Source organism: Phyllobates terribilis, unplaced genomic scaffold, assembly GCF_046119375.1.
Source record: "Phyllobates terribilis strain yellow unplaced genomic scaffold, ASM4611937v1 Scaffold_3__8_contigs__length_932513732, whole genome shotgun sequence".
Taxonomy (NCBI): Eukaryota; Metazoa; Chordata; class Amphibia; order Anura; family Dendrobatidae; genus Phyllobates; species Phyllobates terribilis.
The window spans coordinates 142546521-142559118 of NW_027362763.1; the positions used below are offsets into that span (position 1 = coordinate 142546521).

Genomic DNA, 12598 nt, shown 5'->3' on the forward strand with positions numbered 1-12598 from the left:
GACAGGTGTTGAGAGGCTCTTGGTCTTTACCGAATGTATTGTGTGCAGATAATGGACCATTAAATCAGGATAATGACCCCACTCCGCCTGCAGAAAGCAATGGACGTAATGGGGAGGAAAATGCTGAGGTGCGCATTACTGAGGTCGGGTCAGAGCGCGGCTTAATTGTCTATCACTCTGCAGCCGTGTGTACGAGGCCGAGTATTGCACCAGCAGCAATGATCGACCATCACCTTTCCGTTCCTCCTTGAGAAAGGTCAGGCGCCTCTGGTAATTGTGGGCATCTGTCTATGCCCCTCCGGTGGCCGCGTCGCTGATGGAAGGATCTGTTCTCGTTCTCATCACTTGGAATTGGAGCAATCTTCTATTTGCTTTTGTTTTAGCCTCTGATTATCACAGCATTGTGAAATTCTGCAAAAACTGCCTGGTCAGCAAAGTAAGAAAGAACGGGATAAAGGGAGGGGAAATCTGACCGCCGCTGTATGGAAATGAAACCTCAGTCTGCTTTTTCATGCATTCTCCTCAACACTGAAATTTAAAGGAGTTGTTCATCTTTGGAGGCATTTTTTTTTTTATGTATTTGGGACTTAAAATCATTTTTGCAATTCAGCTTCAGTAAAAACGTTGCTCCATTTGGCATTTAAGCAGACTGTTTTCCTGCTTACTCTACTTTGATGTGGTCATAGATCAGTAACTGACTGGAGGTCAAAAAGAGCAGATAAAAGAGATACAGATTGAATGAGCTCACTGACATATTCTCAGTTAACTCTTTCTGCAGCCAGAAATAGACTATGTAACACAGAAGCACAGAACACAGAAGCAATAGAGGGAGGCCATGTTTTATGCAGATAGCAAGGAAAGTCCTGCTCTGACTACAGGGGGAATGTCTGGTAAATGCCAGTTGCAGTGCATTTGCTGGCTAATATATAATGTAAAGCAGCGGTGTTTCCGCCAGTGAATTTAGTGAGACAGTGACCCAGGCAAGTTGAACAAAACATCCTTTATTGCCCAAATACTGCACACATGAAGTTTTCTCACCTCCGGATCACAACTGTACCCCCCTAACGTTGTCAGGTGCTATTGTGGCTGCCCACATCGCTGGCTCTGGCCTGTGTTAGCTTCATACAGCCAGGCACACATCCACCGCACCGTCAGCTCTGCTGCATGTGAAATACAAACACAAATTGACACATCCAAACTTTAACAGCAGGTTTAAGACCCAGACTGGAGGGAAAGATCCGTCCCACTACCATCCTGCAGATCTCTCCAAAAATAAAAGTCCAATTCAGGTTTTCGTAAACTGACTTGGTCAAATAACTTACCCAGTCCACACCTACTTTTATTTTGCATTGTAACCACAGTTATGGATGTGATTACAATGCTCTCCAACGGTTCAGCCCTCGCATATGATTCCCCTCACTGTCTCACAGTATTTATCCCTCTCCAGCACAGTTGCACAGATCTGGTCCCTGCATCATGTCATGGCTGGCAGATTCCTTTTGACCTGTTGCAAAATTGTATATTGAATTCTTAGAATTTTGGCATTTCCTATACACGGGAGGCCTCATGATGGGGTTTGTGTTCACTGTTGTGGATAAAACAATGAGGGTTCATGCTGTGGAGATCAAAGATGTGTTTCCTCTGACCGGTCCGCAGATTCTCAGCAGAGGTCTTCTGTCGGTATCCGTGCACCTGCCATGTATTTATTCCCTGCAAAGCTCCGTCTCTTACCAGCTGCTTATCTCTCTATTACAGACGCATGCCAAGTCTACTGGAGTATTTAAGTTACTGCTGTAATTTCATGGGCATCCTCGCAGGACCGTTGTGTTCCTATAAAGACTATATTGCTTTCATTGAAGGCAGATCATATCAAGTGAAAGAAGCGGAAGTCAACGGAAAAGAAGACCTAAAATATGATCACAAGGAGCCATCGCCTAATGTAAGGACTTCTTCTCCTTTTATTTTGTGAACAAACTCGTGTGAAAGCATATTTTTTTATTTATTAATTTTACTCCCTTATATAGCGCCATTAATTCCACAGCGCTTTACAGACATCATCATCACTGTCCCCATTGTGGCTCACAATCTACATTCCCTATCAGTTTGTCTTTGGAGTGTGGGAGGAAACCGGAGAACCTGGAGGAAACCCACACAAACTTGGGGAGAACATACAGACTCCTTGTAGATGTTGTCCTTAGTGGGATTTAAACCCAGGTCCCCAGTTCTGCTAACCACTGAGCCATTGTGCTGCCCTAAGTTATAACAGAAATAGCCAATTTTAGGATATATCATCTGTTTATTACCAGAACTCCCATTTATTAGCAGAACAAAGGGGTAGCGATGCTCACTAAAGCCCCTCATTCACATTAGACTAATGTCGGCTGGATCAGATATCGACAGGTTTGACGGACAGTCTAATGTGTAAGGGGGTTCCAGACTATTGATTGTCGGGAGGGGTGTAAAGAACCGCTATGTCCGATTCGGACTACTGATCCTTTTGTTCTCATGGAAATGAGCCACTGCCAGGCATTTCTCTCTTAGCCCTCATTCAGACGTCCGATTTTTCCACGCATGAGAGAAACTGACCTATTTTTTTTTTTATCTGAGTTTGATTAGAGTGTGTTCCATCAGTATTTCTCGTATGTGGAAAAAAAGTTTTTCCACTTTTTCCTTTCTAACAGGCCGTGAAAATCAGACCTTACTCAGAAGTCATCCGAGTGCAGTCTGATTTTTCCACAGACCCATAGACTTGCATTGCTGATTTTGATCAGACCCTCGGATCAAAATTGGACGTGTCTCCACAATTTTCCGCAGAACGCTCGGTCTGCGAAAGATCAAAAGATCACAGACGTGTGAATGGCCCCATGGGACCATCACCGGTACCCGTGCTATCAGTGAAAACCACGCATAGTACTATATGCAAAAATTGGACGCCTGAATAAGGCCTTAAAAGACATAGGAGGGCTCGGCCGAACGAGCACTCCTGTGTATGAGTGGTCTGGCTGAGTTGGCAGAAGCGTCGACCAGCTGACAGCCAACTAAAGTGTAGGGGGGCTTAATGCAAGTCCTGCTTTGACTGTGGACCTAATTAACTAAGCTAACTAAGCTAATGGCATCAAAGGAATCTACAATGTTCTCAATTCGACTCCCGGTTGTGGCAGGACTGGCACCCATAATATGAGAGCAGAAATGTGCCCGTAGTACCCTCATCTGGAACTAGAAAATTTCATGGCTCAATCTCATCAGATGTAGGTCTGATTGAAATGTTGTAAAACTTTTGCGGAACTTGTAGTTTTTACACCAGTTACACAAATTTTGGAAAAGTGGGCATGCCTCGATCTGTATGGGGCGTGGACAAGCGCATCAGAAAAAAATCATCATAATTTATACCCCTGTCTGGTGTACATTACTGGTGGTGGCGCACCGCACCAATATTTCCATGCCTTCCACTGACTAATAGGTGTCCGAATGAGTCCATTCCACCATTGAACACTTCTACAACTAAGGAAACATTTTAGGACAGCTTCATTTTTACAGTTACACTTTTTTATTGTCAAGAGTTTGGTGTTTTTCACGTGTTTTTGATTTGCACCAAATTCTTTTTTTAATTCTTTAAAGTTTATTTTATATGTGTTCTCCTTTTTTTTCATCATTCCGGGCAGGGCTTTTGGATTTCCCAGATGTTTTCAGCTGATTCATCCATTGTGACTTTTTAAAATGTTGCAAAATCTTTTCTCAAATGTATCCTGTCCCCCACTACTCCCGGAGTTATTTTACATACGCTTGAAATTTTTGCTCAAATTTTGCAACTAAAAAGTCACAAAAGAGCTTAAATGCAAAAATAAAGAGCATTTTTTTAATCTCGCTCACTTTATGAAGCTTGTGCACCACTTTGAAGAATTTAGTGCAAATTTGGTGAATTTGGTGCAAAACAAAATGAACGAATGAAATAAAAGACAAAAAAAGTGACGCGAATGATGAATCGGACCCAAAATATCCCAAAAATACACACACACACAAAAAATAATCACACTTTGCTGTTAAATATGTAGACTATGGAACGCTAGAACAACCACAAAGCCAACAAAACCTAAGACAGAAGATGCTCACATAGGTTTGCTTGACTTTGGAAATTCTTAGCTAAACATTTGGGTAGACTTGCCTAAAAATATAAGGCGATCCCATAAAGTATCAGAAAGATAGGAATCAAGGTTTGATCTTTTACTCTTATTCCTTGCGTACTTTTTGCGGGATGAAGCAAAATCCCGCGTGACCACATTACCAATTTAACAAACGAGAGGCCACCATTATAGATTTGATGTTAAGTGGTGCCGACATAACCTTTGGCAGGAATAGGGTTAACCTGTCTGAGAGCGGTGATTTAGCTAACAACGCAGACTCATTAATGAGGTCTTATTAAGAAAAAAGCCTTTAATGAGTCAGAGGGATTAGAAAGCCCTGGCCGTGAATGGTGAGTATGGCGGCATATTGCTGGCGGCATTTATAAATATCTCTTTCTGGAGACACCCAAGAATGCTTCATTAAAGTTCTTGCTGGAGTTTATTAAATTCTTACTAAAAATACATTGTTTCCCATTCATGAGAACACTACTCTCGGCCCCCATGAGTCCCCATATTCACGAGTTGCGTCCCCCCTTGTTCCCTATGCTGTGCATATAGAGGCTGCTGTCAGTCAGTGCTGGGGGGATTCGGCAGCTCATGTGTGTTGAGAACTACTGAGCTCGCACGCATCATTTAGCGCATCACAGCGTTCAGCTCACGATGCAGCACATAATAAGTGATTTTATGAAAGCTCGTTCAGTGCATTAAGTAATTGATGCAGTAATGGAATGAGAGATTCTGTCACTCCTTCATCCTGTGCTCAGATAAGGCAGCAGATACATGACGGCAGATACCCTTTACAGGTGAAACATTTTTGCACAGAAAAAAACTCCTATTAAAGGGAATCTGTCAACAAGATATCACACCCCAACATATTTATATGGCCTTGTTGCTCTTTCAAAGACAAGTCCAGCAATACCTTTATATGGTCAGTCCGTTCCTCCGTTACTGAGAAATCAGCCTTTGAATTGATATGCAAATGAAGCTGAAGAGCTATGGTAGATCTGAAACCTCTGTCACTCCAGCTCTATTCCCTGCCCAGCGCTGCCTCCTCCTGGTTAATTGACAGCTCTTTTGCCTGAAGTCACATAGCATAGAGGCTGTGAATCAAGCAGAAGCTGGTGGCGCTGGGCGGGGAATAGAGTTGGAATGACAGAGGCTTCAGATCTACCATAGCTCTTCAGCCTCAATTCAACCGCTGATTTCTCAGTAACTGAGGAACGGACTGGCCATGTTAAGGTATTGCTGGACTTGTCTTTGAAAGAGCTACATGTGCGTTTGTGGCTCAACCATTACTCCCCAGCTACAAGCCCGCTGTCTTGGGGTCATTTTTGATTCAGATCTTTCTTTCACTCCTCACATCAAATCACTCGCTCGTTCATGTCATCTACACCTCAAAAACATCTCAAGAATCAGGACTTTTCTCACCTTTGACTCGGCAAAAACTCTTACTGTCGCTCTTATTCATTCTCGTCTTGACTATTGCAACGCTCTACTAATCGGTCTCCCTCTTACTAAACTCTCCCCTCTCCAATCCGTCCTGAACGCAGCAGCCAGGATCATATTCCTCGCCAACCGCTACTCAGATGCCTCTTCCCTGTGCCAGTCATTGCATTGGTTGCCCATCCAATATAGAGTTCGTTTTAAACTTATCACGCTTACCCACAAAGCGCTCCATGCTTCAGTACCCCCCTACATCTCCTCCCTTGTCTCAGTCTACCACCCTACACGTGCCCTCCGTTCTGCAAATGACTTGAAACTAAAATCCTCCATAATCCGAACTTCCCACTCCCGTCTCCAAGATTTCTCGCGTGCTGCGCCAATTCTCTGGAATGCACTACCCAGGACAGTTCGATTAATTCCCAATACCCACAGTTTCAAGCGAACCCTAAAAACACATTTCTTTAGACTGGCGTATCACCTAAACACACTCTGTCCATCCCAGCTTTCCCCCATATTAAAATCTTCTTCAACTTCGGGTTCATACCAACCATGCACATAAAAGCCTCTGTCAGGACTGTACACATACTGGCTGGCGACCAGTCCATGTATTATTATTTATCCTATTCAGTATATCAAGGCTGCATTATACAATATATGTACTTTTTACCTTTTGTGTCTCCCCCACTTCCTCATAGACTGTAAGCTCGCGAGCAGGACCCTCACTCCTTTCGATATGTGATATGCTTATTCTGTATTGTCTGTATAAGTCCCCCCTAAAATTTGTAAAGTGCTGCGGAATATGTTGGCGCTATAAAAATAAACTATTATTATTATTATTATTATTATGTATATCATTTTGGCGGTGGTGGGGGTGAAATCAGATTCCCTTTAACAGTAGCCCCATAAATTGTAAGTTAGAGAGTGCCCGGACTGATAATGTCACAAGTGTTCTCGCATTAACCTCAAAATGATAGTTACCCAATTAAAGGGATCATCCAGGGCTATATAATTTTTCTTACTATGGGCCTAAGCACTAACAGTCAGATAGTTGCTACCTACCTGCCTCTGCCCAGTGCCGATCTCTGCCAGCATAGACTGGTCACAGATTCCGGCGATTCAGCAGCCTTCGCCAGCAGAGCAGCGTCTTCTCTTCCGCTCTGTTCTGTTGATGGGTCATGAGTCACTACCAACATCATGCTGATTGACAGCCGGCTCCATGCTGCCTAACTGCGGGAAGCCGGCTGTCAATCAGCATGATGTCAGCAGTCACACCCTGTCAACAGAGCAGCCTAGAGGAAGAAGAGCTGCTCTGTTGATTAAGCAGCAGCTGAATTGCCGGCTGGATCGATCGGTGACCACTCTTAGCCGGCGCCGGGTAAACAGGCAGGTAATTGCCCATGTTAGCAACTACCGGCCTGTTAGTTTTTTATCACCTTGAAAAAAAAATATATAGTCCTGGACAACCCCTTTAACAGTGCCAGAAACGTGCAGACCTCCTGGCTAGACCAGCTGCTCTTGATGTTTGCTGTGCTTTGTGTTTCTTTGCCTTTATCTTATACTTAGGACTTCAATGCTTTTTCCAACCCTTTAAGAAGAAGGCAGGGACATATGTCATAGTGTGTTTAGTAACAGCAGGTACAGATAAGGTTGAAAATATAACTTCACGTACAAGGAAGGATATTTTGGGGAGATGAATGTTATTGTAACCCTCCGCTGTTACATTGGCTGTGATATTGCTGCTAAAGACCATGAAAGGTCTAAGATCCAACAAGCATTATGACTCTTTATGTAGCACCATCCCGGGGCTATAGAGGAAAGCACAGCTTGTCTGCCTGATGTATCTGATGCACAGATCTGTAGGATAACTGCTATTCTTGTGGGTAGACAGGAGATCAATCATTCATGAATACAGTGGGCATAAGCTGTCAGCGCAGAGAAGAAAAGTACACGTTAGCGTGCAGACAGAAGAAGTGGAGCATTCTTCTAAGATTTTGCAGAACCCTACCAGCAATGTCAAACTGCACAATATAGACCTAGACCGGGAACATGGAATTGGTGCAGAGCTAGTTATAAGGGGTAGGGGCTCCAGGAACAAGAAGCTCAGGAGCAAACTAAAATTGCCAAGTATTATTTATAGATGTATGATAAGGATTTAAATTGTAGTATCATAAGGGAACTATATTATTTAGATTCTGTTTTATACCTTGCAGTACTTTCTGTCACTATATGACCGTATGGCTGTATTATTATTATTATTATTATTATTATTATTATTTTACATCTATTTAAGTATCATTTTGTTTAACTGGACAACTCCTTTAACATTAAAGATCTCGCTCAATTTTTCTATATCCCTGGATCACACTTTGTAGCTGGAATATATTGTTTATCCTATATGTCCTTGCTCACAAGGGTATTTTGCTCTGGATCACGTACTCTGTTGCATTAGCTCAGCAGACTTGCCGGAACATGCATGCACGATTATAAAAAGAACACTCTCATATGTCTCCCAGCACACTATTAGATCATTATCTCTGTCCTCACTGCTTTGTTTCTGACTGTTGCACAGAGGTGAGAGGGATAGACCTTGCCTGACTGGAGAAAAAAGAGGTAGAGGTATGCCCGGAGTTAAGATTTTAAAGGTAATCTGTCACCAGGTTTTTGCTGCCCCATCTGAGAGCAGCATGGTGTAGGGGCAGAGACCCTGATTCCAATGATGTGTCACTTACTGGGCTGCTTGTTGTAGTTTCGATTCAATCACTGTTTTATCTGCTGCAGAGCTGAATGCTGAGCTCTGTATAACCCTGCCCACATCACTGATTGGCTGCTCTATGTGTACACTGTGCATAGGCAGAAAGCTGCTAATGAGAGGTGAGGGTGGGGTTAAACTCATGAATATGGAGGACTACATGGCAGCAAGTTTACTAGACCTCTAGTGAAAATCTTCTGCTGGTAAAACAGTGATTTTGTAAAAACTACAGTAAGCAGCCCAGTAAGTGTCACAACGCTGGAATTAGGGTTTCTGTCTCTACACTAGGCTGCTCTCAGATTAGATGGGAAAAAACCTGATGATGGATTCCCTTTAAGGCTCTGTCCCCACAATGAGCATTTGGTGCATTTTTGACCCTGCGTATTTTTGCTGCGTCAAAAATGCAGCGTCCTACAGTTCCAGCAAAGTGGTGTCACGGGTGTGTCGCCACGAAGATCGTCACGATTACACAGCCTGACTTCTCGCAGCTGACTTTTTGGTGCTTTGTGTTTTTCGGCAGTGAGGGAGTTAATTCTCTCTCTCTCTGTGCTAGACGAGGTACAGCCTCGCCCAGCTGCAATCAATGCTGCTGTAGTGAGACTCCTTCAAATGCCTGCTGGTCTGTTAGGGAAGTGTCGGTGAAAGCATTTCATGCAGACTAACAGAGCGGATCGTGGTATTTAGAGTTTCTGAGCTAAGTGCATTTGGAGTGTTTTTTCCCTTCCTCGCTTTATCATTTATCTCCTTTCCCGTTGGTGTTCCCTCTGTTGTAGTTGTGTAGTTTTTGTATGCAAGGTGGTTTTGGTTTTTCCCTTGTACTGTCTCGTTCGTCTAAGTACTGTGTGTGGGCATATTATTACTTGTCCCCTTTTGTTGTGATCGGGGTCCTTCTCAGGACTAGATTACTTAGGTGCAGGGATCCTCAGGAGGTAGGGGTTACGCTGGCGGCCTGTACCTCTGTACCTTTAACAGTACCTCCAGGTTGAGGGATTAGTCAGGGCCCCAGCTTAGGGTCAGCTTAGGCCCCCTACCTCCAGTATACAGAGACAGCGTGACATTTTCACCGACCACTTAGTTTTTCTCCAGCTACCATGGATCCAGTAGCCGGTCTAGCTCGGCAGTTGCAGAGTTTGTCCATGGAGCTGGCGGACGTTAGGTCCAAGGTTTTGTATCCTCAGGAGCAAGCCGGACCAGAACCTAAAGTAGCTCTCCCTGACAGGTTCACTGGGGGGCGGGACAAGTTTTTTGTTTTCCGGGAGGCATGCAAGTTGTACTTTCGGCTGCGGCCTCGGTCATCGGGGAGTGAAGAACAAAGGGTGGGAATTGTCATCTCGCTCCTACAAGGGGACCCACAATCTTGGGCGTTCTCTCTTCCCCCGGGCTCCCCGGCTCTCCAGTCAGTGGATAGGTTTTTCGCTGCTCTGGGACTCGTATATGATGACCCAGATCGGATCTCCCTTGCTGAGTCTAAGTTACGTAGGATTCAGCAGGGAGATCGTCCGGCGGAGGAATTCTGTTCGGAGTTCCGTAGGTGGGCCACGGACACCCAGTGGAATGACCCGGCTCTTAGGAGCCAGTTTTGTCAAGGTTTATCCGACAAATTACAGGATGTGTTGGCACAGTATGACTCTCCCGCGTCACTGGAAGCCGCTATGGCCCTTGCTATTCGCGTTGACAGATGGCTTCGGGAGAGGTGCGGGATAACTCTACCCCCTGTGATGACTCCACCTCCTACAAGGTCCCCTCATATGGTGGTTCCCCTGGTCAGTCCAGAGGAGCCTATGCAATTAGGAGGGACATCATTTCGGGGGAGGGGACCGGTGGTGCGCCATAAGACAGGAAGGTGTTTCTTCTGCGGGAGAAAGGGACATTTTATTGGGGGGTGTCCATCCCGTCCCTTGCAGAGTGAAGAGTCGTCGGAAAACTGTTGATCCCAGGTTGTGTGGTGGACGGCAATCTGGGAGTAGGTATTTCGTCCCTAGGTTCGTCTCAGTTTCTCATACCGGCGGAGGTGGTGGTGGGTACGAGAACTGAGAGGATATCTGTTCTTCTGGATAGTGGGGCCGGGGCTAATCTGGTTGATGCTCGGTTTGCCCGGGTTCAAGGTATGCGATTGAGTGAGTTGGCTAAACCCATCCCCATATTCTCGATCGATGCCAGGCCTCTCGGTCAGGGAAGTTTTTTGCAAGCTGTGCATGACGTAAAACTTCAAGTGGGGGCGATACATAAAGAACTGTTGTCTTGCTACGTGTTGGAGGGTCTTCCCACTCCTATAGTGTTGGGCCTTCCTTGGTTAACAAAGCATAACCCGGTTATTAATTGGCAAACCAGAGAGATAAGCCAATGGAGTAAATTCTGTAATAAAAACTGCATGAACACGGTCATCGGTGCGGTTACTCCTTGGGTCTTACCTCCATTTCTGGCGGACTTTGAGGATGTATTCTCGGAGAAAGGGTGTCAGGAACTACCTCCTCATCGCGAGTATGACTGTTCTGTAAAACTGCTCCCTGAGGCCAAGTTACCTAAAGCTAGGTTGTATAACCTTTCTGGTCCTGAGAGGCAGGCCATGAAGGATTATATTTCAGAAAGTCTGGCTAAGGGGCATATTAGACCTTCATCTTCACCGGTGGCTGCGGGGTTCTTCTTTGTTAAGAAGAAAGATGGAGGCCTACGCCCTTGCCTGGATTTCCGTGAACTTAATCGGATTACGGTCCGAGATCCGTATCCGCTCCCACTTATTCCCGATCTCTTTAATCAGATCGTGGGCGCCAAATGGTTCTCTAAGTTGGATCTCAGGGGGGCGTACAATCTGATTAGGATGAAGGAGGGGGATGAGTGGAAGACGGCGTTTAACACTCCGGAGGGGCATTATGAGAACCTTGTCATGCCATTCGGTCTGACTAATGCCCCGGCGGTGTTCCAACACTTTGTTAATGACATTTTTCGCCGCCTGGTGGGACAGTTTGTTGTCATATATCTGGATGATATCTTAATTTACTTGCCGGATCTGGTGTCTCATCAGGAGCACGTTAGGCAGGTGTTACAGATCTTGCGGGATAATAAACTGTATGCCAAATGGGAAAAGTGTGTGTTCGCCGTACAGGAACTCCAGTTTTTAGGCTTCCTGGTTTCAGCGTCCGGTTTTCGTATGGACCCTGGGAAAGTGCGGGCAGTTCTTGAGTGGGATCGGCCAGAGAATCTTAAGGCACTACAACGTTTCCTGGGGTTTGCTAATTATTACCGGAAGTTCATTCGTAATTTCTCGTCCATGGTTAAGCCTCTCACAGACATGACTAAAAAGGGGACGGATTTTTCTAGGTGGTCTGACAAGGCTTGTCAAGCATTCTCCTCCTTGAAAAAATGTTTTGCCTCGGCACCCATACTCATTCAACCTGATGCGTCACAGCCATTCATTGTAGAGGTAGACGCTTCCGAGGTAGGGGTGGGAGCAGTATTGTCACAAGGTTCGTCCCCTGGTAAGTGGCATCCGTGCGCCTTTTTCTCTAAAAAATTGTTGTCCGCTGAGAGGAATTACGATGTCGGCAATAGGGAACTCTTGGCCATTAAGTTAGCTTTTGAGGAGTGGCGCCATTTTTTGGAGGGGGCAGTCCATCCGGTCACCGTTATCACCGATCACAAGAACCTGCTATATCTGGAGTCCGCGAAACGTCTGAATCCCAGACAAGCTAGGTGGTCATTGTTTTTTACCAGGTTTAATTTTGTCGTTACATATCGTCCAGGGTCAAAAAATGTAAAGGCGGATGCCTTATCTCGTAGTTTCCCTGGGGCCGGGAATACGGACGACCCGATTCCTATCCTTCAGGAGGGGGTGGTGGTTTCGGCAGTATGCTCTGAGCTGGAGGAGGAGGTATTGGAGGCTCAGGGGGACGCCCCTGTTGGACCTCCGGGGAGACTGTTTGTTCCAGATCAGTTGCGACAAAAGGTGATCGAGGCACACCATAACTCAGTTTTTGCAGGACACCCGGGGAGTAAAGCAACTGTGGATCTCCTCTCGCGTCGGTTTTGGTGGCCTAACTTACATAAGGAGGTGGTAACTTTTGTCGCGTCCTGTGGGGTTTGTGCGCGCTCTAAGACCACACATACCCGTCCGTCTGGGGCCCTCTTACCTTTGAAGATCCCGGAGCGTCCTTGGACTCATCTGTCTATGGACTTTATTACGGACCTCCCTCCGTCTTCGGGTAAAACGGTCATACTCGTTGTAGTGGACAGGTTCAGCAAGATGGCACATTTTATCGCTCTTCCTGCTCTCCCTAATGCTAAAACT

At 45.4% G+C, this 12598-nt stretch overlaps 1 protein-coding gene across 2 annotated transcripts in view; it reads left to right on the forward strand.

The window, feature by feature from the left end:
• Positions 1-12598, forward strand: part of MBOAT2 (membrane bound glycerophospholipid O-acyltransferase 2) — a 254036-nt gene that overhangs the window by 203074 nt on the left and 38364 nt on the right. For both annotated transcript variants that reach the window (XR_012318348.1, XM_073674185.1), the window contains exon 7: positions 1756-1939. Coding sequence is in view for 1 of the 2 variants with exons in the window: in XM_073674185.1 (XP_073530286.1) it covers positions 1756-1939 (184 nt within the window). In the remaining variant the exon portion in view is untranslated. The remainder of the gene's footprint in view (positions 1-1755; positions 1940-12598) is intronic.